The 27,889-nt window shown below is 40.7% G+C and overlaps 1 protein-coding gene across 5 annotated transcripts; it reads left to right on the plus strand.

Annotated features, from left to right (window-relative positions):
• On the plus strand, positions 1-24,457 carry RNF19B (ring finger protein 19B). 5 transcript variants are annotated; one of them, XM_072974842.1, is made up of 10 exons: positions 1-770; positions 10,591-10,796; positions 11,990-12,134; positions 13,659-13,821; positions 14,274-14,388; positions 15,329-15,469; positions 16,387-16,594; positions 19,105-19,236; positions 20,034-20,535; positions 21,842-24,457. In XM_072974842.1, the coding sequence occupies exons 1-9, from the start codon at positions 139-141 to the stop codon at positions 20,497-20,499; spliced, it is 2,208 nt and encodes a 735-aa protein (XP_072830943.1). In that variant the 5' UTR covers positions 1-138; the 3' UTR covers positions 20,500-20,535; positions 21,842-24,457. The 5 variants fall into 5 exon arrangements, with proteins under 5 accessions (XP_072830943.1, XP_072830945.1, XP_072830947.1 ...); XM_072974844.1 differs by having other exon boundaries at positions 20,034-20,094; XM_072974846.1 differs by lacking the exon at positions 21,842-24,457 and having other exon boundaries at positions 11,993-12,134; positions 19,984-20,851.
• The last annotated feature ends 3,432 nt before the right edge of the window (positions 24,458-27,889 follow it).

Raw genomic sequence — 27,889 nt, forward strand, 5'->3', positions numbered from 1 at the left:
CCACTTAGTCGCTGCCGCTCGGTTTTCATCTCGGGGAGGGCGGCTGAGGCGTCGGCGGCCGAGGCGCCGGCTGAGGGGTCGCTGAGGCGGCAGCTGTGGCGGCGCTGGTCACCCCTCGCCCCTCAGCCTCTGGGGAACATGGGCTCCGAGAAAGACTCCGAGTCGCCGCGCTCTACATCCCTACACGCTGCTGCGCCCGACCCCAAGTGCCGCAGCGGCGGCCGGCGCCGGCGCCTCACCTTCCACAGCGTCTTCTCCGCCTCGGCCCGCGGTCGCCGCGCCCGGGCCAAGCCGCAGGCCGAGCCACCGCCCCCAGCCGCGCCGCCGCCGCCCGCCCCAGCCCCAGCCGCGGCCCAGGCCCCGCCGCCCGAGGCGCTGCCCACCGAAGCCACCGCGGAAGCCGAGGTGGAGGCCGCGGCGGTGGCGGGGCCCGGGTTCGACGATGAGGAGGCGGCGGAGGGCGGCGGCTCGGGCCCGGAGGAGGTGGAGTGCCCGCTGTGCCTGGTGCGGCTGCCTCCGGAGCGGGCCCCGCGCCTCCTTAGCTGCCCTCACCGTTCGTGCCGGGACTGCCTCCGCCACTACCTGCGCCTGGAGATCAGCGAGAGTCGGGTCCCCATCAGCTGCCCCGAGTGCAGCGAGCGACTCAACCCGCACGACATCCGCCTGCTGCTAGCCGACCCGCCGCTCATGCACAAATACGAGGAGTTCATGCTGCGCCGCTACCTGGCCTCGGACCCCGACTGCCGCTGGTGCCCGGCCCCGGACTGCGGGTGAGCGCGGGGACGTGGCCTGGGGGGCCACGGCGGAGGGGACCTGTGGCCTGAGGCTGGACCCCGTGTGTGGCCGGCCCCGAGGGGCGGTCCTCCGCGCTGCGTGTGTGTGCGTGCGCGCGCGTATGTGTATATGTGTCCCAGCGTGGAGCGAGGGCAAGAAGGCAACTGCGGCGAGGTGGTAACTAGTAACCATCGGCAAGCCCAGACAAGTGGAGTGAGCGCATCCAATACCCCACCCCTGCCCAAGGGATTGAGGTGGGGGCTGAGCCGTTGATGAAGGGAAGGGAGCTGTCCATCAAGTCAGGAGGCAGGGAGAGGCAGTTTTTGGTCGGGTGACTGCCCCTCTGGTCAGAGGTAGGGGCTATCTCTTAATGAGGGTGGGGAGGGGCTAGATGGCAAAGAACGGAATGGGAATATCATTCCGAGTGGGCAGCGCTTTGGAGGGGTGTGTCCATTTGGCTAGGGACTTATTAGCACCGTTGCAGGAGAAGCTATGTTCTTCCTGACCACCACTGCTGAAAGTTGGGATGCAGGTGACTGAAATGGCACTAGAGGGGAAGGACAGCTCACTGCCAAGCTCTGGGGGCATTGTGTATTGTGTGTCTTCTTTGCCAAGCTGTTGGGAGGCCCCCTGTAGTTCTTACACTCATGCCATGGGCATGGTGAGGAGTGGATAGACCTTTCTTTGTCCAGAGAAGCAATGGAGCACTGAGAAGAGTGCCCAGAGGTTGCTATGGAAGGAGAAAATGTGTTTTCCAGCCCCTGTGATCTAGAGTTCTTGATGATGCACCGCTTGTGCTGAATATTTAAGATCGGTAAGAAAATATGCAGTAGTTGCAGAGGCAAAACCACCAGATTTCGCTATCTGGAGCATTCAGTGGAGACCACCCCCCCGGACCCCATTTTTTAAAATCTGTGTGTAATTGTTAATACATCACATGAATGGTTATATGCAGCAAAGAGGGGTATCAGACTGTGCCATTACCTGCTCTGTGACCTTGGACAGATCATTTTATTCTTGTGTGTCATGTTTTGGGGACAAAAAGATGCTAGGGACTCCTAGTAAAAAGCTGGATATTCCTTTCCTTCAAAGGAGTTAAGAAGGGATTTTAATTATAGCCCATGTATCAAGGCTGTTTTAAAATTTCCATGATGCTATTTGTCTTCTTCAAAAGAAGCTGTCTTAGAGTGTCTAGGGGAGTAAGAAGAGTTAATTTTTTCTATTTTTCTATTCTGCCAAACTTGTTTAGAGATAAGTGTGTTACTTAAACTCACTGAGATGGGGTTTCTAAATTACTTTGAAGTGTTGTGGTCAAAGGTTGGGGTGTTTGTCTATGGTAGGTCACTTTCACTTTCAGTTAATATCAGAAAGAACCTTGTAGACTCTTGGAAAAGTTTGCTTGTATTTGGTGACCTGGTGATTTTTGTGGCCTTAAGAGGTTGATTTATATGATATTCAAGTTTTACAGACATTATTCATCTGTTCTCTGAACCAAAGGGGTGTTTACTGAAGAGAACACTGCTTGGTTAATTTTGGAATAGTATATTAATTCCTTTTTGAAATGTGAGTTTCCCTGAATTTTACTGAGACATGAGGCATCACTGATTCTTCTAGAAAAGTTCTCTTTTTTTGTTTTTTATTTCTCTGAAGTCAGTCTCGGTCTTTGCTCACATCGATAAAAATGGACAGGAATTAATTTACAGTCTTGATGATAACAACTCTAAGCCGTGGCTGATTTGAAATTTATAAAAGAATTGGGCCATTCCTTATTTAATCAAGCATTGGACTACTGTCATTCAGAGTTTATTTTTTAAATTAGTTTAAAAATTATAACGATTTTAATGTAATTTTTAAATGTGTTATCTGCAGGTTTAAAGAAGGTGAAGTATGGGAGAAGCGAGTAAGGTGGCATCTGAGTATATATGTGCCAGACATACATAATTTGATACTTACAATATTGTAAGGTAGATTTGATCTAGTTTTATAGAGGAGGAAACTGAAATTTAAATTAAGTGAATTCTTCAGGGTCACATAACTAGTTGGTGGTGAAACCAGGCTTGGAACACTGGTCTTACCTCCAACCAAGGTCAGTATTCTTTCCTCTCAAAACTTTAAAAAGCATAGGCTTGTTAGCATTATTGGGGATGCTATTGTTTGGGTTGTTTCATCAAGTGTGGCCTAAGGACATCATTGAGAGAGCCAAGGATACTAGAATCTAGTTTTTTCTTATTGTTAACAGCCTCTTACCTACTTTTTCTTATCTGAAATGGGCCTAATCCTTTCCTGACTTGAGAGGCTTAATTAATATTTTCAAAGTGTTTGGAGACTTCAGTTGAAGATGTTAGATAAATAGGGAGTAACTTTAAGTTTCTGTCACTTCCCAAATAGGTGAGAATGTGGCCAGTGGTTTTGCTGCCTGTTTTTAATGTCATGAGAAAAATAGCTTGTTTTGTTTTGTTTTGTTTTAATCAAACTATTCTGTTCTTCTGGGTCGGGTAAAAATCACCGATGAGAACTTGAGGAGAAGCCTAAGACCCCAGTTATCTCTTCTCGTACCTGACCATCTTCACTGCCCACAAATCAAATTCCTGCCAGCCAAATTTGTCAAGTCCTTCTTTGCTCTGTGTGTGTGTGTGTGTGTGTGTGTGTGTGTGTGTGTGTGTGTATGTGTATTTGGCAGGGTGAAGGGAGCATATAAGTAATCTTACAGAGTTCTGATCATCAATTTCATTGTGATTACTCATGATAATGAGAACACTGTATATTAAAAGATTCATTTTTTGTTCACAGAATATTTGTCGAACAGAGAAAAGAGTCTTGAATTTTTCTTTTCCCATACTTGAATATGATTTTATTTTATTCATAAATAAGGTAACCAATTTCTGTGGGAAAACATTCACGTTAAGTATAGTATTACCAAGTATAATCTTTAAAACACATTTTCAGATAAGATAAAAGTAACTCAATATAGATAACTGACATTTTTATAGTTCTTTATAATCTTCAGAGTACAACTTCATTCAGAAATAATTTCATTGTAGTTTCATACAGGTAGATGGTGGTAAACTCATTGTATAAAGGAGAAACCTTTAGGGATGGGGGTATAGCTCCTTGATAGAGCCCATGCTTAGCCTGCGCCAGGTCCTAGGTTCAATTCCCTAGAGCCTCCATTAACAAACAAACAAACAAACAGAACAAGAGGGGAAGGTATAGCTCAGTGGTAGAGTGCATGCCTAGCATGCACAAGATCCTGGGTTCAATCCCCATACCTCCACTAAAAAGATAAATAAATAAACCTAATAATCGCTCCCTCAAAAAAAGAATTAAAAATAAATAAATAAAAACTAAAAACAAAAAAAGCTAAAACAAAACAAAAAAGATTGTGAAAAAAATAAATAAAAAATAAAGGAGAAACCAGTTCAGTGAAGTTTATATGTGCTGCCCAATGTCTCATAGCTAATAAAATGATACTGTTGATCTGCTATCCCTTAGAGTCTCTGCTTAAGCATAGGTCTTTTTAGAATCCTCCAAATCATGTACACATGTAATGTTTTCCTCTCAAGAGCCCTGTTATCAAACTTTAAGCCCTTTCAGAATCTCTAGAGGGCTGAAGGGTGAGCAAAGAAGGTAACAGAATATTTCCTGTCATATAGGGACAGATCTTCTGTACAGATGAATGAGAGATAAGGCTGTCTTGACCTAAATTCTTTGCGTAGGTCCACCACTCCAGTCTCTCATTGGTGCCTCTGTCTCCTGCAGAGTCCCCTCTCCCACCTGATCCCAGAAGCCAGCATCAACTATTGACCTTACTGGACAACTGGACTGGATTATCCCATAAACAGGAAGCTTCTGTTCATCTCTAGCACATGTATGAGGGAAGAGCAAGCTCCCTGAGCAAGACAGATTTCTCAGTCAGTGAAGGAGGATTTTTCCTCTCTAAAGCCTTCCTGGACCTCTTCTCTTAATTTAGCTTAGTACCTTCTATTTCACAACTCTTTATTCTCCAACCCCACTGCACCCTACTGCCATCTGCATCATCCTCTAGCCCAGTACCTCTTTCTCATATTTGCCAAAGTACTCATTCTAAAGTGGAACACTTTATATCACTCCCCTTCTTAAAACTGTTCATACCTGACCTATAAGAAATCATCTTATTTCTTTAAGAATGTATTATTTATATGATCTGTCCTTATGATTTAAGCCCCTTTATGGTCTCCAGCCATCTTTTGATCTTATTTTCTATTTTCACCTACATCAATATGTACCAGTATAGACACTGTTGAAAAGAAAAATGTTTTATGATCAAGGCTTGGGAGATACTGGATTGAACAAAATATAGCAGATCTATTTCTGAACTCCTTAGACCCTTTAAACAATACTAATATACCCTGTAAATCTTGTTAATGCTAATATGCAGTGTAAATCTTCAGTCTAGAATAATTTCCCCAAACTTCACCAGGAAACATGTTTTTGTTTTTTTGATGACATCTTTAAGGTTTACCTGAAACTTTGCCTATTTTCAATTTTCTAAACTCCTTTAACAGTTATTGTGGTCTGCCCTCTGTTAATGTCCTCATTTAACACTGAATCTTGTGCTCTGAGTAAATTGGGAGCTGCTTGAGACTAGGATATCTATATTCCAACTATTTCTACAACCCTCTAATCTTTCAGTTAGATCCCAGAAGAATGTTATGAATAGTTGAATTTTTGATAAGGGAGATAAAGAATATGAATAACATAGTTTCTGGAAGAGAAACAGATATGAGGAGTGTGAGCAAGAAGAGGACAGACAGGTGATCATTCAGCAGACACTTTTGAGAATTACATGGTGTAGAACGTTAGGGGAGCACTGGATATTACAAAAAGAGCTTAGACATTGTCCTCTTGACAGGGAGGCCAAACCCTGGTAAAGGAGATAGGTAGGTAGGTAGATAGGTAGATAATTACAAATGGAATGTAATAAATACTAAAGAAAATACAAGTGCTCTTAGAGGATAGATGAAAAGATTTTGCATTATGGTGTCAATAAATACTTTACAGAGGAGTTGATATTTGATCAGGACTTGAAGAATATGAGTAGAAATTCATACCAGTTGGACAAGGATTAGGGTAGAGAAAAAGGCATCTTTCTCAAACACTTTAAACACCAGAGTGTTATGAGCAAATGCATGGAGATATAAAAGTACAAGACTAAGGCTGGAGTCTAGTTTGGTTAGCCTCTGGAGATATGATACGGGAGTATGATCTGGGAAGTGACTCAAGATTGATCTGAAAAGGTAGACTGGATTCAAGTTGATAGGTCTATCTCTGCTGTGCAAAGAAGTTTAGATTTGAAGGACTTTTTTCTTTTTTATTGAAGGATCTTAAGCAGAAGAGTAACATCATGATAGATAAACTTCTGGAATTTGAATTTGGATTTGAGTATGGAATAAGGAGACCAGAAAATAGTCTTCTTGCAGTTGTCTGGCCAAGAGGTGACATGGATTTGAACTAGGGCAGTAAAAAGGAATATAGTAAGAATATGGCTCATTGTGACAACTTGGCCAATGTGTTCCACCCTTATACATGCTTAAGGTCCATTTATAAATGAAGTTATATAGGCTGGAGCTGAGAAGTACAGACATAATATAGGAACACATTTCTTTGACTACCAGGGTCTGTTGGAGCATAATCAAATTCATACTAATGGGATTTTTTTCCCCAGGGCTAGAGCAAGTTAATGATGTGGTCTAGCTTGGCACACATTATGATGTTTCTGAAGATAGAATATTAACAAAATGAATTAAAGTTTTATGAACTTAAGGTGGGGGTGTCGGGGGAGGATGCTTCTGTATTCTTAGCAACATCTAATTCCCTATACCTTCCATTTAGCTTCTAATTAGAAAACCTGAATGCTCTGTTCAGCCAAGAAAGCAGGATATGAAAGAGGCTTGATGTAGGACATGGAAGAGAAGAAACAAGATGGTCAAGGCAGATTTGGTCTCAAGGATGAAGTTTTTTTCAACTACCTAGGGTAGAAGATTGCCCTGTTCAGAACTTACATGTTTAGCCCTCAGATGGGCTTATACAAAATTTTTGAGTTAAGTTAAAGTACCTGGCATATAGAAAGCCAATAGATATGTGGATAAGTTTTAAAGACTGCTTTAGGGGAGAGTAATCATCCAGGAAAAGAGTTAGCCCAGATTGTTGACCTGGGAAAGGTAAAAAACCCAGACAGGAGAGGGTCTCTGTCATTCATTCAACACAGGTATTTTAAGCATGAATCAGTGTGCTAGACCTTGGAGGTTAAAAATGAATGACGCTTTTCCTTGTCTGGTTGGGAAAGCATACATATAAACAGATAATTACAATATAATGTGATAAGTATTAAAAAGTAATTATTCAGAGACACGAAGTAGGCAACCAGATGCCTGGAGAGGTTAAGTGGATTTTATAGAGAAGACGGCATTTGAGCTGGTTATTAAATGGATAAGTATTTGCCAGGGCAAGAAGTAAGGAAAGGACATTCCTAGGCAAAAGGAATAGAGTATGCAAAGGCCAAGAAGTAGGACAAAATATGCTGTGTATTTATACCATACCTTTCAGGGCAATATCTCAAATGCAGTTTTAAAGCATGTTCAGTTACACTTGAAGGTGGCACGCACCTGTACTTCCATTTTAGGGATAGAATCTAAGGTTTGGAAATTTTAATTAGCCCAGTGTCATGCAGTATGAGTCAGGGCAATGAGCCCAGACCAAGCACCCAAAAACAGGAATGTCAAGTCTCGTGCCCTGAGTAATTCTGTGTCATAGTAATAGGTTGTTGTGGGTTCATGAGTATTTGGGATTATTTTACTTCCTTGGAACCAAACTCCACAATCAAAATTGACATTGTCAATCCTATCAAATGTTCTTTGGAGAAAAAAAAAAGAATCTGTTAATAAATATTTACTCTCACCATGTGAGGTTGGAATGGATCATGAAATGTTCAAGGCTTTCTGACTTGGAAGTTTATCTAAATTGTGTATTGTCAGAAGTTCCCTTCATACTTTTCTGAGATCATCCAGTACCTTTCTCATGTAACACAAAATAGCAAGCAAGTCATTTTCTTAAGGAGAAACGTAGTTTATCTTTAGTAGTTATTTTGCAGCTAGGTGGAATAAATTTGCTCAGAACTCCTACAGGATATGAATCATTTGCATTCATACATTGACCTCTTCTCACTTTGGTCTTTCTGAGAAGAGTTTTAATACAGCCTGTATTATGTAACATAGATGATACCTTGTCATTGGTATTTTCAATGTCATTCTCAAATTGACTTGTAGAATCTATGATAAACCTGAAAACTTGAGTTGCTATTATGAATATCTAATGTACAATTGAATAAGCAAAGTAACTAGATTAAATCCAAGAAAATTGTGTTAGTCTTTTGTTTAAGTTGTTTGAGGTCTTTGGCTATTGCAGGAGGGGATGGAATATGGAATAGGGGTTAACAAAGCCCAGATGGCAACACCTAAGCCTGCAATCATTGATGTATCTAAAAATTGTTTGAACTTTCAACAACTGCTGTCTTCCCTTCTTCATTTGTTTGTTTAAATTACTTAAAAAATTGTTTTTATTTAAACAAATGTCCACTTGTTAGGGTAATCTGATCATTTAGTTGACATATTTAGAATTAGTCAGAAAGGCTAATATTGGATTGTTTGCAGGAAAGGAATTCTTGGTAATGAAACATGAATTATAAGAAACAATTGATGCTGGTGCTGGTAGATTCTGAATTGCCCATCTTTACTAAGAATGTGTGTCAGAAGGGATTGAGGGGAGATATGGCCATATTCGATGTTAATTAATAAGATAGATGAGTGGTATTCTTGTATTCTAGAACCTTTCAAGAAAGAAGCTATTTCAAGGTATATATTTGAATTGGAAAAAAATTATGAAAAGACAAAATGAGCTTTCAATAGAAGTTGATCACAAATCCATCTCTGTCTATTGTGTCTCAGTCTGTGGTCAGACCAACTTCACTGTGAAGCTTAAAAATGAAAATACTAAAACCATAAAACTCCTGAAAGAAAACATAGGTGGAACACTCTTAGGCATACATCATAGCAAATTTTTTTTTGGATCTGTTTCCTAAAGCAAAGGAGATAAAACCAAAAATAAATAAATGGGACCTAATTAAACTTCCAAAGCCTTTATACAGCAAAGAAAACCACCAACAAAAATGAAAAGACAACCTACTGAATGGGAGAAAATATTTGCTAATGACAAGGGGTTAATATCCAAAATATATAAACAGCTCATACAACTCACCATCAAGGAAACAAATGACCTAATTGGAAAATGGGCAGAAGACCTGAATAGACATTTTTCCAACAGGCACATAAAAAGATGCTCATTGTCATTAATCATCAGAGAAATGAAAATTAAACCCACAGTGAGGTATCACCTCACACCTGTCAAAATGGCTATCATCAAAAAGACTACAAATAACAAATGTTCGTGAGGGTGTGGAAAAAAGGGCACCCTCATACACTGTTGGTGGCCATGTAAATTGGTGCAGCCACTATGGAAAACAGTATGGAGGGTTTTCCAAAAACTAAAAATAGAACTACCATATGACCCAGCAATTCCACTCCTGGGTATTTATCAAAAGAAAAAAGAAAAAAAAGAGAAGAAAAAAGAAAGAAAAAAATAATTTGAAAAGATGCATGCACCCCAGTGTTCATAGCAGTATTATTTACAGTTGCCAAGATATGGAAGTAGTCTGTGTCCATCAACAGATGAGCGGATAAAAATGATGTGGTGTACATACACAGACATATATGCACAATGGAATACTACTCAGCCATAAAAATGGAATTTTGCCATTTGCAACAACATGGATGTACTGGAGGGTATTATGCTAAGTGAAATAAGTCAAAGAAAGAAAAATATTAGATGATATCACTTATATGTGGAATCTAAAAACATAAAACAAGTTGTACAACCATGTGAATATAATGCTACTGAATTGTACACTTAAAAATAGTTAAAATGGTAAATTTTACATTGTGTGTCTTTTGCCACAATAAAAGAATCCCTTTCCAAACAAAAATAAATAAATAATAAGACAAACTAGTGGATATAATAAAAAAGAAACAGACTCACAGATATAGAGAACAAACTAGTGGTTACCAATGGAGCAAGGGAAGAGGGGTGGGGCAGGATAGCAAGATAGGGATAGGGGATTAAGAGGTACAAACTACTATGTATAAAATAAATAAGTTACAAGGATATATAGTACAACACAGGTAATGTAGCCAATATTTTATAATACTTATAAATGGAATATAGCCTTTAAAAGTTGTTGTACACCTGAAACTTATATAATGTACATCAACTAAACCTCAATAAAAAAGGAGAAGTATACTTGCTTTAGTTTTTGCTATAGCGCTGCATTTTACAAATTCTGTTCTTTAAACAAATTTTAATTTCTGTAAATACAGCAAATCATCAAAAGGAACTGGTTTTGTACCCTTTTTTAATGAAATTTGATGTGACAAACTGCTCCTAAAGCAACTTAAACTATGACCAAATGATAGAAATTCAGGATAAATATGATATTTTCCCCTGTTTTTTCAGGAAATAAATGATTTGTGGTTTTAGAATCTCAAGAAGAAATTTATTTCCTCATGCAGAATACGTTCACAGTTTGTTAGGCATGCTTGTGCATGTGTGTTATGTGTGTTCTTTACCTCGTATGAAGTTGTAGAGGGGTGCCAAACAGTGTTACCTCACTGGAACTGATGAATAATGTCTTACCTTACTGATATCTCTTCCTATTTCCTTACACAGTTATGCTGTTATTGCCTATGGCTGTGCCAGCTGCCCAAAGCTGACCTGTGAGAGGGAAGGCTGCCAGACTGAATTCTGCTACCACTGCAAGCAAATATGGCATCCAAATCAGACATGCGATATGGCCCGTCAACAGAGGGCACAGACATTGCGAGTTCGGACCAAGCACACTTCAGGTCTTAGTTATGGGCAAGAATCTGGACCAGGTATAAGTCGGTATTATCTCATTTGTGTCTTTATTTGGTATTTCATTATGTGAACCCCAAACTGGGAGAGATTACCTTATTGTCTAACTGAAGCGTTTTCTCGGATTAGAGAGCAGAAAATATTTGGTAATACTTTCAAAATTGTATTTGATATATAGCTTCTCTCTGATCATTGATAGTTTATCCAACCTAGTAAAACTGGAATAAAGCAGAACTGAATTCTCTAGTTTCTGCCTTCTTAATAATATGTCTCAAATTGGAGAGCAATTAGGTCCTTTTGCAAGGGGCTTTTTCAAAACTTTTACTGTGAGCAGAAAGACATTTAATTAGTGTTAAACCTGTACTATTTTCCTGCTAGCTTTAAGTGCATCATGGCTTTTGAAGTAGGGTACAGATTTAAGGAAAGGAAATAATATTACTATAGATTAATGATTAACCCTAAAATGTGGAATATCGCACATCCATTTCCAGCCTTGACATGTCAGAGTAAACCTATTTAAAAACGTCAGTGGGTTTATTGCCTTTGATAAATGTGCTTTATTTCACTGATGTCATTTGGGAGAACTAGCAGGAAAGATTTTACCGTTCACTTTTTCCTGGCACAGCATAATCTCCTAAATTATTGTCATTTTAATAAGATAGTTCCTAACTTGCTGTGAAAATTACCAGGTGTAGCTACATAGCATACTCAGTTGTTTTTAGGTTTTGAATTTGAAAGTATCATGGGAAGGGACTGTGGATTGTGTTAACAGCAAATCACAATACTTGTTGAGCCTGAGAAATGAGTTTCCTGAACTAAAGTTTTTCAAAACTCAAAGTCAATTCCAGGCTGCAGACTATTCTTCCTGTAGGACTGTGCTTTTGATTCTGCCAGCCTATTGGTTGGTGAAATTCCGTTTTCCTTGGAACTACCTTTCTCTTTAGGGAAGTCTCTTTGCTCAGTGTGGCTCAAATGCTATGTAAGATGCCTGTTTAGGGGATGGGCAGCTCAATACAAGACAAGATCCATTTTATGAAATTTCCTGAGGTCTAGATGTATAGCCAGCCTTCCAGTGAAGTGGGTTACACAATTTGGATCCTTAGTCAAGAATTCTTGACTGCCTCCTCATTTCTTATGCATATTCCTAGGAATAATAAAATCAAACTAGGTTTAACTAGGGATATTTTTCTACCCATTCTTCCACCCTCCTTAGCAGATGACATAAAGCCATGCCCACGATGCAGTGCTTACATTATCAAGATGAATGATGGAAGCTGTAATCATATGACCTGTGCAGTGTGTGGCTGTGAATTCTGTTGGCTTTGTATGAAAGAGATTTCGGACTTGCATTACCTCAGGTGAGATGAGAAATATGTCCATTGTTTTTATAGTCTTGTTCTCTTACTGATTTAGGGAAAAGGATGTCAAAGAGACATAGTTGTCTGTCCTCATTATAGCATAAGAAAGCTGTAAAAAATTCCTCTGAAGCACTCCTCTTACCATGTTTTCTCCAGCTCAGCAACTTTCAGTGACTGTTTTTCATTGATAGAGTTCAGTTTCCTTGGCATGACTTTTAAGGTTTCCAGTCTGGCCCCAATCTGCTTTCTGGCTTTTCCATTTTGCTTTTATAAATGCTATAGCCCAGATTATCTGTGTCTCTTCTGTGCTATCTTACCTCGATACTTGTTCATGTTCTTTCCTTTGCCTGAAATGCTTTCTAAATACCTCACCCTTGTAGCAGCCCCCTTTTATCTCAGCCTGTTCTGTTCTTACCCACCCTTCAAGGGCCACTTTAAATGCCATTTCTTCTGTGATGCCTTCCCTCAGCTTTTGCTGCCTCATTCTTCTTTACTGACATTCTTTAAATGTTCCTTTATAAACCATCATCATGACTTTTACTTTATTTATATGTCTAATTTTGTTAAATTATGTAAGTTTCTTAAGGCTCTAGTTACCTTTTTATAGCTTCTTGGATGTAGTAGTAGTCATTAAAATATTGTCCTGAATGAGTTAATATTTATAAACTTAACATTCACTGTGTGGATAAAACACTTTTATTTCCAATTTAGCAAATTGAGTACTTACAGTGTACTAATTACTGGGGACACAGGGGTTCATAAGATAGGATCCCTAATTTCAAAATTGCTTATCCCATCCCACAAAGGGAGTGAGCAAAAACAGCCTCAGGAGGGCTGAGTGTTAAAGTAGCCAAACTCGGAGTATGAAACTGACATAAAGAGTATGATAAAGTCTTTTTTATATCCTATCTCAGGAACATGATTTTGTAGTATCTAATGGATGTAGTAGGACACATGCCAAGAAAATTATGCAATAATCAGAGAGAGCTCATTAGCTGCAGGACGTGATGAGTTTGAGTGAGATATCAAGTGCATAGACTGTGCAGGATCCCGAGTAGTATCAGTCAAGGAAGTAGGATTAGTGGTGGTGAAGGATTAGGGACGACAGAGTTCAGCAGAAAAGAATGGAAAAGAGGTTTTAAGTTTAGAGGCCTGCCTTCCAAAAGAATAAGAGTAAAGAGCTAGAATTCTAATAGTCTGGACTTGGCCTTTGCTTCCCCTCTTATAATACTCATTTCTTGTAACTTTTTGTAACTGTTAATTGCTCCTTTTGAAAAGAAGGCTCTTGCTCTTATCAAGCCCTCTGGTGATAATAGCTGCATTTCTTTTTTCCTTTTTTTTTTTTTTGGTTCTTTTTGGTGGGGGGTGGTAATTAGGTTTATTTTTTTATTTACTCATGGAGGTACTGGGGATTGAACCCAGGACCTCGTGCATGCTAAGCAGTCACTCTACCACTGAGCTATCCCTCCCCCCAATAGCTGCATTTCTAATATTGATGTTAACTTTGGCATGTTTCCTCTGCAGCCCCTCTGGCTGCACATTCTGGGGCAAGAAGCCATGGAGCCGTAAGAAGAAAATTCTTTGGCAGCTGGGCACGTTGATTGGTGCTCCAGTGGGGATTTCCCTCATTGCCGGCATTGCCATTCCTGCCATGGTCATTGGCATTCCTGTTTATGTTGGCAGGAAGGTAAGATATGCTGAGTCCTATGCATGTTCTATCTTCAGGTTTGTTGGTAATGGTTTGAAGGAGATAGGGAGAAACTTATATTTCAGAGCCACCTGAAAATCAGCTGGTTGTTGGATAAAAATAACATTAATTTCTTAAATGGATTTTCATATACCCCCAAGAGATCTGAAATTATTAATATCCTGGGCCTGGTTTTTCTCACTGACTTAAAGGTGAAATGCTTACTTTACTCCCCTGAGTTATTTTGTCTCTTCTTGTATTAACTTTTTCTGTATTATTTTATATTATTCTGGTCTGAGTTAGGTTGAAATTTGAGAAAGATGCCTCTTTGAGATGGGGGAATATGTTATATGTAGATAACTTATAAGGGGAACATTCACTTGTCCTTTTTCTCTTCAGCAAAAAGATTGGTGTCCTAACCAGCTGACCTGGATTTTCTTTCTTATTCTTAGATTCATAGCAGATATGAAGGTAGGAAAACCTCCAAGCACAAGAGGAATTTGGCTATCACGGGAGGAGTGACTTTGTCAGTCATTGCATCCCCAGTTATTGCTGCAGTTAGTGTTGGTAAGAGGCTAGCCAGGACCATGACTCCTCCCCAATCCCACCCCATTCCCATTCGCTTTCTGAAGTCACAGTTTAGCCAACTGGCCAGATGTTTCACCCTGGAAGCTCCTACATTTTATGTCAAACACACCTTGGGAGTTAACTTTATTAGGCACTATTATTGTAATTATCAGCCAAACTAAATTATCAGAGTTTGGGATATTTCATTCTTAAGTTAGTGCCTAGAATTCCATCTGGCATATAAAAAGGGTTGAATTAAAGAATATTACTTTAAGGCCTTGTTTTTTACCTTTCCTTTTCCTTCTCCACCTGCCATGGAACCCACAAAAGAAAATTACTTTTGACTTGCTTAATGCTTCACAGTATTTTGGGAGGCATGAGGGTTTGTTTTAAGATAATTTTAGTATAACTTAACATTTATTGAGACTCGCCAGGACCAGGTCTGATGTTTTACCTGTATTAATTCACTTAATCCTCACAGCAGCACAGTTGTAACAGAAAGATGCAGTAATTTGCCTGAGGTCACTTAGCTGGGACATGAATCAGGGCAGTCTAACTTCAGAGTCTGGTCTCTTCACAACTAAGCCATTCTGCCTTCCACAGCAGTAAGATTTTGGAATTAATACTCTGGGGGGATCCTAAACCCTAGGAGTGACTTATTTAATGTTTTATTATTGATTGGTTCTTGGATGAGCATTTCAGCAGTGAATGTAAGGGGGAAAATAAAGGCAACATAAACTTTACTGGGCACTATATATACATTGATTGTTGGCAACCCTAGAAAGGTATGACCAAGGTCATATGGCTAGCCACCTTTTTAGCATACCCATCTTCTGTCTTTCCTTGGCCCTTCGTAAAGTTTGTCTATCTTGGGCTGGAAAGGAGAATTCAGGGCAGCTGCAACCTGATGGACTGCTAACATGTTTCTTTCCCTTCACAGGTATTGGTGTCCCTATTATGCTGGCTTACGTCTATGGGGTTGTGCCCATTTCTCTCTGTCGTGGAGGTGGCTGTGGAGTTAGCACAGCCAATGGAAAGGGAGTGAAAATAGAGTTTGATGAAGATGATGGTCCAATCACAGGTAAAAGGGCAACCTTAGTTTCCCTTTGAATTTATAAGACCGAAGATAAAAATCGGTAAAATTTAGCACTTTGTGCAGAGAGTCACTGGATTACTTTGGATAATGAGCTTTATAAGGGGTAAAGTATTTTTAGCTTGTTCATTTCTTTGTTCCAGAGTTATTAGGTTAATTCATCTGGTACTTGCCTCTGTGTGGCAGGTACAAACTAGTAGGATTCCAAGTAACTCCAAGTATGCTGGTAATAGTAGTGATTATAATAAAGTCTTATATCTTCACAGTACTTTATAATTTTCAGAGGACTTTACATAGTTATTATCTCACTTGGTTTTTACAACAGCTCTAAAGAGTGAGGACCAGGGCTGTTATTATCCTCGTTTAATGGGAACTTCTTCAAGCCTTTGTGTCAACATCTGTTAAATGGGTTTAAGAGCTTCTGCAGAGCTGAAACTATAGCAAGTCTTCTGACTTATACTTTGATGTTGTTTCCACTTTACCATTAACTCACCTGGGGCACAGAGATCCCCAAAGGTTTTTGAAGCTTCCTACTAGAATCAGCACATGACCAAAATATATTTTGAAATCTTCATGTTTGTTTGGATGGCATCTATGGTGTAATGAAAAGAATAGTGGACTTGGAATCAGATTGTAGTTTTGTGTGACTAATCATTTAGTTATAAGCTTTTATTTCCTCATCTAAAATTGGGGCTATCAGTCCCTAGTTACTGGGAAGATTAAATGTGAACATATGTTAAAACACTTGATATGTGGTGGTTGCTTGTAGTTTATCATTCATTAAGTGAATAAATGAGTATTTTTCTACATGAATATTCTCCACTCTGAAGAGTCACTGCTGGAAGTGCCAGACTCTGTTTTGATGCTATGCTATCTTCAGTTGAGATGTTTGGTTCCATCCCCAGTGGCAGATGCCTGGCGAGCCCTCAAGAATCCCAGCATTGGGGAAAGTAGCATTGAAGGTCTAACTAGTGTACTGAGCACCAGTGGAAGCCCTACAGATGGACTCAGTGTTGTGCAGGGTCCATACAGCGAAACAGCCAGCTTTGCAGCCCTCTCAGGAGGCACACTGAGTGGTGGCATTCTTTCCAGTGGCAAGGGAAAATACAGCAGGTAAGCAAATAGATAATTTCTGACAGAACCAGCTGTAATTATAAGAAGTAACATACCGTATTGAGCCATTTCTCTGTGTAAGGCATGCCCCATATATCATCTCATTTTGTCACTTAATCATCAATGGTGTGTTTTTTTTTGTGGGTTTTTGTTTTGTTTTGTTTTTTTAACTTTTACAAATAGAAGACAGGCTGGAAAGGTTGAGTGACTTAACGTAAGTTTCAGTGTTTCTTCCCACTGCACCATAGCAGCTCCATATAAAGAATAATCTTGACTTCAGATCCTCCCTCTACTAGATTCGGCTACCTCCAGCAGGAAGGGAAAGCATGCATTTTGGTAGAATTCCCAAGGTTGTGCTCTCCATTAGGCTCCTCACTGGCTTTCAGTTGAACAGCATTTATGCTGTATCTTTTTGGCTTATTGGTGCTGTGATACTTATAACCTTCCAATTCTGATGCCCATTTGATACATAAGGGAAATCAATTCAATGAACTTGTGTTGAGTATATGTAAAGCTTTAAGACTAAAAAGGTTGTGACTTGCTTGGTCATTCCACCAGTTAGATAAACCAGGACATATTCAGAGGTGCATAACAGATGTTACATGAGAAGTGGTTATCTGAATGCACTGGAGAACAGAGGCCTGGGGAGGGGTAAAGGTGGTGTAAAACAAAGTAGGAGAAGGAGAGGAGATGCTTGCTTCAGATATCTCAAGGGTGTTGAACTGGAAAAAAGGATTAGACTTCTGCCTCATGCTAAGAGATAGATTAAGACAATTTGGCAGAAGCTAGAGGGAAACTAATTTTGTTTCATTATAGAGAATACAGGAAAAATCTATGTAAAAGTCCAAAGAAGAAATAGAATGCCTTAGTAGATGCTGAGCTGCATATCCCTGGAAGTGTTTAAAGTGAGAACAGATGGCCATTTGGCTCTTAGAAGGAGTCAAGCAACAGATGGCAGATGGACTAGATCCTACACCTGACTACCTGTCAATCACCTGGGAGCCTTTTAAAAATAGATTTTACTGCCCTATCCCAGAATTAATAAATTAGAATCTCCCAGAGTGGCACCTAGAGGTCTGTTTTCTTGAAAAGGCTCCCCAGATGATTCTAACATAGCCGTTGCACGGACTAGCCTCTGGGAACCACCTAAGGAGATGGCCTTTGTGAAAGGCCTCTTCCAACTGAGAGTGATTCTGTGACAGAGCTGAATGCCCTTTCCGTTGCACTGCCTCATTTTCCTGGGCCATGGCACATAGTTGAAGGGCATTTGAGGCTGGATTAGCAGAGCAAAGACACAGGCAGCAGGATGGAGGTTGACTGAATGTGTAGCTGCAGGCAACTGCTGACCTGTCTGCGTCTCATGACTCTGGTTGTCTCTTGTTAGGAGATCCCACCCCCACATGCTGGAGAATTCACTGCTGTGCTCTCTTAAAACCAACACCCCTGTAAATAAGCAGACAGACATAATTGGAGACTGGCTTGCTGAAACTGCAACTTAGCCACCAGTCCAGCTGTTCCAGTTCTGTGAAAGCCTTTTATAGGAAGTGAATCAGTCAGATGGGTTTGACTGTGAAACCCATTATGAGGAAACACTTAAGCATGCAACCAAATGGTGTTAGAGCCAAGAAAGGAAAAGCGATGGGTTCTCAGCTCTGAGACACCATTGGGAAAGTTTGCTACTCTTGTAGGAGATTGGCTCCTGTATGTCCTTCAGTCTCATAGCCTGGGGGTAATTTGATTGCTAAAATTTAAGTACCTAGTATGTGTAAGACATGGAGGGTAAAGTGTGAATGAGATGTGGTCTCTCCTTTTTTGGAGCTCACAGATGAGTGGAAGGGAGATGCGTAAACTGATTTTATAAATAGGTAGATGTTGTGGGAGCACTTAGCAGGAAGTAAGGGTTTGTTGGGAGAGTGAGGGGAGTTGATACTTCCTTTGTTGTTAAGGACTGAGTATGAGTTTGTCATGTAGAGAAAGAAAACTTCCAGAGAGAGGGACTAGCATGTGTAAAGTCATGGAGGTATAAACGTGTATAAGTGTGAAAAGAAAGAAAAAATTCAGTGTGATTATGATGTAGGACCTATGGTGAGAGATGGAACTGGAGAGAGCTTGGAGGCAGGTCAGGCAGACATTAAATGCCAGTTAGCAAGAGAGCCAAGAGAGGGCTGTTTGAGCAATCAGGTCTTTGTCCACGTTGCCACTGATCTGAAAGTTGTTTGACTTGGACTTAGGGCTACTGAAAAGGGAGCACAATTGCAATTACACAGGCAGGAGATGTTGAGGGCCTGAAGTTAAGCAGTAGCAGTGGGGTTAGAAAGGAGGGGACGATTTCAATAGTTGTTTAAGAGAAAGAGAGATATGTATGGGCATCTATTTGAACTATTTGACAATTGGAGAAGATCAGATCAACTCAGTATGCAAGAGAATAATGGAAGAGGTATGTGCCAGGAAGCAGACTGTCTTGGAATACCCAGGTCTCATATTAACTTAAACGTCCCCTCTTTACACAGGTTAGAAGTCCAAGCCGATGTCCAAAAGGAAATTTTCCCCAAAGACACAGCCAGTCTTGGTGCAATTAGTGACAACGCAAGCACTCGTGCTATGGCCGGTTCCATAATCAGTTCCTACAACCCACAGGACAGGTATGTGAACAGTCAGATGCCTAGGAGAGATTGCATTTTTTGGTTTGGCTTTGGCTTTCGAAAGCTCAATGCCTCATGTTAGGGCCCTGTATACCATCTAGCAGGATACATAGTGTGTGTACCCTGTGAATTCATCGAGCAAGCTCTTGGTATGGGAGTGTCTGGCATCTCTTGATTGATTCTTCTTGTTAGCACTTGATTTTTAGAGGTTTATTTCTTTCTCCCTTTTCTTTCTTTCTCCTCTCCACCTTTGGCTATTGCAACAGTGTAATTATTCACATGATCCTTAATGAGCTGGATTGGTATTCATTGATGTCTGTGGGATTATGGTTTCTGCTCTCATGTTGCTTTTTGCTTGATGTGGCTCCTGCAGCCTACTTCTCTTTATTTTTGAGAAGCTAGTGTGTCTGGTATGGTGTGATTGCAGCACTCCCTACTGGAGAGACTCTGGTTTCTTCTAATTGTGGCACAGAAGTGAAAAGCTGTGACTCTCCATTCACTTCCATGTTTTGAGTAAGATAGTGTGAGGCTCTAACCCTTAGCTGAATTTTAGAAGCTCATTTTTAGTTGTTCAAAGAAATTGGCAGAAGTATGTGTATGTGTTTTAAATCAACAAAAAAAATCTAATTGTTCTTCTCCATCTTATTTGAGTGTTAGGTTAAATTTTATTTTCTCTATAAGTGAGCTACTATTTACCTACATTTTGGACTTTCTAATCCTGAACCCACAAACTGCTTTTACCAACAGGTGTAGCATGACCCTTGCATGACTCAGCAAAGTGGATTTTGTTTCCACAGAGAATGCAACAATATGGAAATCCAAGTGGACATTGAAGCCAAACCAAGCCACTATCAGCTGGTGAGTGGAAGCAGCACGGAGGACTCACTCCATGTTCACGCTCAAATGGCGGAAAATGAAGAAGAAGGTGGTGGCAGTGGTGGTGGTGGTGGGAGCAATGAAGAGGATCCCCCCTGCAAACACCAAAGCTGTGAACAGAGGGACTGTCTGGCCAGCAAACCTTGGGACATCAGCCTGGCCCAGCCGGAAAGCATCCGCAGTGACCTGGAGAGCTCTGATACACAGTCAGACGATGTGCCAGACATCACCTCAGATGAGTGTGGCTCCCCTCAGTCCCAGGCCGCAGCCTGCCCCTCAACACCCAGAGCCCAAGGTGCACCGAGCCCAAGTGCCCATAGGAACCTCTCTGCCCCAGCTGAGGGGAAGACTGTCTTGAAGCCAGAAGATGCAGAAGCCAGAGTATGAAGTGGAAAGAATGCTCCTGTTCTGAGAAGCACACTTGTAACTGCATCTTTTAGAATCTTTTTTGGGGGGACAGGGATTTATGTATTTCATTTCAAAGATTTTCTGGTCAGGTTTTCCCCAGGGAAATTCTGAGAAATTTGCAGTTTCTTACGAGATGAAACATGGAAACTTTGCCCTTAATCTTACCCCCATTTCCTCCCTCACCCCTTTTTAGTTTTAATTTATTGGTTAAACTGAGGTGGCAATCTGTGAGGTGTGTCAAAGACTGTACAGATGTATGTGTGTATATTGTATGTATGCTAACATATTATTGAAGGACACATTTTAATAAAGATTTCTGTCATAATTCAAATCATCTCATTTTCCTTGGCTTGGATAGTCCTCCAGAGCCAAGTGTTTGATTGAAAGAGAACTACGCCTTTAACAGTCTCTAGATCTGAGTTTTCTTAATCCCAGAGAAGAATGGTATTTTAACCAGACGGCGCTGGAGTCATCCATAAACCAATGACTCCTAGCATGACAGGAAGCAAAGCCAGGCTTGTTTGAACTGTGTAGTCAGACTGAAGAATTAGCTGAGTCAGCCAGATAGAGAAGCTGTAGATTAAAATGAGCCTTGTTTGCCCTCTATAGGCAGCTGTGCAATTTTCCTGTTAAAGCTTCATTTACCCTTTTCTGCATTTCAGTCACTAGTAGAAGTGTGCTTCACAGGAGGGAAGTGGGGAGGAGGGGGCAGTTCCAGTGGTTCTTCAGAAATCCCAGTGAATGTCGCAGGGTTGTAAGTTGGGGAACAGAGTATTACTGGAGGAAGAAGTGTACCTATTCTGCATAATCACCAAGCAATAACCTAGGTGTTTCTTATGCTCTCAGATACACATTCCCAATTCCAAAAAGCTTTCTAGTTGTACCAATCTTGTTTAAGAAAGAGGGACTAAGAATCTGATGAGAATTTGTAATGAAAGGAGAGAGGAGACATTCCATCAGAATCACAACATATTTAATTTTATCTGATCTCATAAATTTGTCAGAACTGAGCTAAGTTAGTACTACTTGAGGTTTTGGCTCCATCTAGAATAATGGCCTTAGAAATGAAAGCTCATACATAGTATAGCAGAAAAATTAAAAGATTCATGAGACCTGATGTGAGATTCCAAATCTGGCAGTAATTTTCTTTGTGGCTGTGTGAGTCAGTTATTCTCTCATGCCCCTAATTTCTCCAGCTCTCAGACAGTATGTAAGGAACTTCCAGTGCCAAACTTCCGTATCACCTTAGCTCTGGGCCCAGAGGAAGAATTGAAAACATCCTTTCCCTGAGGACCAGATGGCTTTCTGTTTCCTTTCACAGATGCACCTGCTCTTTGTCTTCCTGGCCTGTGCTTTACTACACTGAGGATGATGAGTCTGGACAACAGCCAACTTGGAAGATTCTTATCTCTTGGGCACTGCAGCCAGACTTAGCACATTGCCCTGCACCTGGGACAGGAAATGCTGTTAGTGGACTTTGAGTCTCTGGAAGAAAGTGCCCTAGAGTGAAAAAGGGAACCTGTTGCTAAAGGGGCAGAAAGTATGGAAATCTCTGAAATATAAATTATCAACTCAGGAAGACTTGTGGTTCTCTTGAAGCCTCATCAAGAGAGCAGTTAACGTGGATAAAATCAAAAGAAGTCTGTAGGAGGGGCGGGAGTTTACAGCCAAACCTGTATTCTCATCGAGTCTCCACTTTTTACTGCTGTGAGACTTGGGCTGCTTACTCTGAACTTGTTTTCACATAGCCGAAATGGGGGTAATCCTAATTATGGAGTTGTAAAGATTGAGATGGCGTACTGAAATGCTTTTGGTAAAGGCCCATGTTTTTTTTCTCCTGCAGTAGTAAGAAATAAGTTAAGGGAGATTATAGGTGTCATCTAAAAAAAGCCCAGAACTCCAGACCAGAGGCTATGAAAAACAGCTTATTCTAATCCTTTACAACACTACTTACTGTTGTATCTCCTAGACATTAGCAGTTGAAAAGGTCCATCAGCACCACCTGGAGGAGAATATGAGTAATTGATGGGGAAAGTTGATTATCAGCTAGGAAAATGGGGAAAGTTTAATTTCCTCTTTGTACAGCATCCATTCATTCTGAAATACTTACTACAACAAATCTCTACATTCTGAAGTACCTACTACAACATATAGGGTGCAGTAATAAGGAAAACACAAAATTCCTGTCCTTATGGAACTCACACTCTAGTGGGAAAAGATGATCAGATATATACTCTGGATGAGGATAAGTGTGATGAAGAAAACAAAGCAGGGAAAGTAAAAAGAGTGGTAGATGTTGCTGCTGTAGATGGGTATTGTAAGCCTCTTTGATAAAGGTACATTAATTTATCAGAGTCCTGAATGGAGTGAGAAAGAACCATGTGGATGTCTAGGGGAAGAACTTACCAGACATGAAGAATAAAGTACAAAGGCCTTTTGGTGGAACATCCTTAGTCTGTTTAAAACGAACGAACAGCTGGAACAGAGTGGACCAAAGAGAAGAGTAGTAGATTAGGTTGAAGAGGTGGCTGAGGACAAGATTGTGTAATTATCAAAACAACTCTGAAGAGAAGGACATTTTAGGTTCCTCTGAGATCAGGAAGAGAGGTAATCTTCAAAGCCAGACAGATGATGTACTTGTGGTCAACTGTCAAAGGGGCTAAAACTGGGAGAGGGCTTGTCTGGTCATCAGACGTACTTGGGCCAATGGAAAGAAATTTGTGGGTATGGTAAATGGGTATTTATTTTCATTCCGACCTCTTTCTAATGTGCTTTCTTGTAGTCCCGAGGCTGGAAAGTTAAAACTGCATACACTTCCTTGAAACCACAGTTCTGAATGTAATTTAAGTTTTGCCAATTAGATGCACAAACAAGGACGTGGAAGGAAGAAGTGATTAAGGGGTCATTCTCAGCAACTTTGTTTCTCCTGCAAGGATATGGATGGAGCCCTTAGGTTTCCCTCCAGTGGTATTCCAGTATCCATCAATAGTTGTGTGGATGTTGAATGACTTCTTATCTTACTTGGAGATCCTGGGGTAGTTGCCTTGAAATGGAATGCCAGTACTTCTGATGTCCCATCCACTACCCCTTATTGCTACCAGATCTATGACTAGAGTCAGATCCCAATATGCTTCAGATGGCAATCATAAAATCTGACCTGAGAGAAGGCTTACAGAAGAATTGTAAGATTTTGCTAATTTGAATCAGCAGAAACCTGGGGAATGTGTGTGGACTGGATTCTAAACGTATTAGATCAGGAAGAAAAGAACATAATTGTATTTTCATTTAGTTGAACTTATTAATACGTGCATTCTAGAGATTCCAGATTCAGTATATTGGCTTTAGTAGCTAAGAGTGGCTCTCAGTTGTGCTGTTGAGTGGTTGGGTTGAGTGGCTCTCAGCTGGTTGGTTGGGTGAAACCTGGGCTTAGTAGCAGTCTACATTTAAACTGAAATGCTAAAAATTCCTTAGTATAGCATTAGAAGATGAATCCAAAAACATGTGAAGATAGAAATGTTGGTATAGATTTATCATATGCGCGATCTACTCATCTCCTAACTTTGCCCTACAAAACTGCTCAGAGAACATTCCTTTCACAAAAGAATTTAAAAGAACACCTTATCTTGAAAGTTCTGTAGTGTATATCTTCCATTGACTGGGAGTGAAGCTGAGAGATGCGGCCATTGAAATGGAACCCCTGATATCAGTAGAGATGGTGGGATCCTGGGCTGGCAGGGACCAAGGGGCAGTACCAAGGCAACAGAGCAGGAATGATGAAATATAACCTACTAAGGCCCTACTTGGTTTGTAAAACACAAAGCAAAACTCCAGGTCTGGCAAAAAGAGGCCTATTTTAAGTCACCAGAATGGCAAGTTATGGACACTCACTGAATTCTAAGACCCAAAGCCCTTGAATAAAGGAATGTTGTACCCTGAAGGAAGCTCCCAGCAATATTACTATAAATGAATTGTAAATCATCTACTCTTCCCCAAAGGAATCTTGAGTCAATTAACTACGTTCCTGTGCTTAGGGAAATGGAAAAACCCAGGACTTTAGGGAATACTTGGAAACTGACCCCAAACCAGTACTAATCTCAAGGGACCTAAAAGGTCTTTGTGCACAACTAGTTAAAAATAGAAGTTTATGGGGTGCTATGAGTTGAAAATTCATACGTTGGGAGTCTTAAACCCCAATACCTCAGAATGTTACCTTATTTAGAAATTGAGTTGCTGCAGATGTAATTAAGATGTGGTTATCTTGAAATAGGGTAGGCTCCGATCCAATATGATTGGTGCCATATAAAGGGGGGAATTTTGGACAGAGTCACTCATACAAGGGGAACACCATATGAAGATGAAGGCAGAGATCGGGATCATGCAGCCAATGAATGCCAAAGATAGCCAGCAGACCACCAGAAGCTGGCGGGGCGGGGGGGCATGGAACAGATATTCCCTTACAGCCTGGGAAGGAACCAACCCTGTCAACACCTTGATCTTGGACTTCAAACCTCCAGGACTGTAAGACGATAAATTTGTATTGCTTAAGCCACCCAGTTTGTGGGACTTTGTTATGGCATACCTAGCAAACACAGGGATCATGTAATTTAAAGGAATCTTTTCTTCTCTTTTTTTTCATTTTTTTTTTTATGGGAGAGGTAATTGGGTTTATTTCTTTATATTTGGAGGGAGGTACTTGGAACTGAACTCAGGATCTCATGCATGCTAAGCTTGAGCTATCCCCTCCCCCTAAAAGTAATCTTGTCCTGGATCTATCTTACATATTCACCTGTGGTTATTTCCCAGTTCCTGTAAGCATAGTTATAATAGACATATTTGGCAACTGGCAGAATCTTCATATTGACCAGTAGAGTGAAAGCTATTACGGTAAGAAGAGCAAAGAAAAACCCCTGGAAGTGTCCTCCACCAGAATCATAAGCCAAAAGAAATAGTGCATCCCTGAGGGCATGATAAATACTGCCACCACCATCAAAGACTGAGAAATTCCAAAGTGATATCCCTGTCTCATCTGCATTTAAATTATTTGCCCTGTACGGGACTTGACTTGTAGCTGCTCTTTCAGTGTAGTCTTTTTGAAGCATATCAACACCTGCAGCCATGCAACTACCGACCTGAAATATGCTTTTTCCTCCAGCCCAAATTGAGGAAAACATGAAAAGCAGATTACTTTTACCTGTTGGGGTCTTAGATCTGGGTTGTATCAGCTCTCCGGCTCCAGCTTTGAAATCTAATGTGCAGGCCATTGAGTCATCTCACGTTTCCTAGAACATCATTCTACATATGATAACATCATGTTATTGGATCTAATAAGCAAGAAGTAGCAGGTATCTAAATGCCGTGGTAAAACACATGTGTACTGGAGATCATCCCTGTGGAAATTTAAGGGGACTTCCACCTCCATGAAGTTTGTAGGGATCCAGAGTAGAGTCTGGAACATGGCAGTTTATCTAAAGTGAAAGATGAGCTGTTGCACTGTACACCCCCCACCACTAAGAAAAATCTCAGGCATTTGGTGGATCTCTTAATTTTGGAAGTAATATACCATGTTTGGTTATGCTGCACTAACCTGTTTTCTGAGCTACCCGTAAGGGCTATTAGCTTCGATGGGCTCAGAGAGAATGGTCATCAGTTGGTACGGCCTGCAATGTAAGCGGTTTGAATTTTATGACCTAGCAGATCCAGTGGTATGCAAAGTCCCTTGGCAAATGAGGCTACTGTATCTACACTGTGGCAAACATCCACAAGAGAAAAACAACACAGGGCCTTCAGATTTTGGAGTCAAGCCAGGCTATTTTCGGCAATGGCTATTCTCCTTTTGAGAAGCTGCTGTTGGCTTACAACTGAGCCCTGATCCACACTCTGGAGGGACCAGCTGGGCACTTAATATCAGATCAGATCCCTCCCATCAGAGAGAAGGCAGGGATTTTTCCTCACTGGAAAAGACACTCAAGGTATGAATTATTTCCATGTATGCCAAGCCTAAAATATTCATAAAGAATAAATTTTAAATGAGAAAAATGCCAATTATTATAAAACCAAAGACATCCCCTCCCCCATCCAAATTATTCTAAATTTATCTGTTCATTTTGAGAAGCATAGTGGTTGAGAGGATAGACTCCAGAGCCAGAATGCCTGGGTAGGAATCTGTAACCTCACCCTTTATTTAAGTAGCTTGTGACTGTGGGCAAATGATTTAACCTATCTTCGTTTCTTCATTTAGGACTGTGAGGTTTAAATTTGAACATGTGACAGTGCCTGGCCTGTAGTAAATGCTGTAGGTATCAGTCAGTATCATCATTTTCATTAATTTTTATCAGGCTCATCGTCATCGTCATTATTCCTCTCCACGAACTTGCTGAATGCCTCTTCGCCATGTGATATTCCATGCAGCACTGCCTCTCATCAATTGAGGCCGTGGGCCAAGATCCATGGGCTCATCCCAAAGCAGCTGGCCTCACACAACAGTCAAATGGTTTACTAAAGACTCGTTTATGGCGCTACTGGAAGACAACATCTTGTGAAGTGGAAGTTCTGTCCTATAGGATGAGGTATATGTTCTAGAACAGTGACTTATATATAACCCACTCACAAACAATTTGTTTCTTGCCCCTGTGACTTTGGTCTTTGTTAGTTTAGAAGTCTCAATACCCAGAGGAGAAACACGTCCACCAGGGCACTCAACAGTGAGTCCATTGAACTGGAAATATTCTGGACCATTTGGGCTCCTCATCCATTGAACCAATAGCCTAAAAAGGGGGCAATTGTGTTAGGTGAAGTGATTGATCCTGATTATCCAGGAAGATACGTTTGTCATTGTTCAGTGGGGACAGGAAGGGGTAGGTCTGAAGCCTAAAGGACCCACAGGGTTACTTCTGGTACTGCCCTGTTTAGAAGTCAAGGTTAAAAGGCTATTCCAGTAAGGGCTTAATTCCTTTAGGAATGAGGATTTAGGTCACCACATCAGATAAAGAGCCTCATCCAGCTGAGGTACTGGCTGTGGGAAAAGGAACATAAAAAGTAGTGGAGAAAGATATTTATGAGTATAAATAATTCATGAAAGGTTGAGAAATGAGAACTACATTAGCGTTTCATTTTTTCCCTTGGTCTGGTGTGTATATATTTATACATGTCAACCCATTTCTTCCCCCACCCCCTTAAATTTTCCCCAGTGTCATAGGGTGTTTTGGAAATTTGATCAGCTGGTCCTTAGCTTACAGGTTGTTGTCGGAGGATTGTGACTGAACTGGAACAAATATCACCCACTGCTGGATACATGGCTAACGGGATTTTGGACCTCTCCTTTTAGGGAGGGTGCTTAGACCCCTAAAAGGCCAAAGGGTGAATTGGTGTA

This window comes from Vicugna pacos, chromosome 13 (assembly GCF_048564905.1).
Source record: "Vicugna pacos chromosome 13, VicPac4, whole genome shotgun sequence".
Lineage (NCBI taxonomy): Eukaryota > Metazoa > Chordata > Mammalia > Artiodactyla > Camelidae > Vicugna > Vicugna pacos.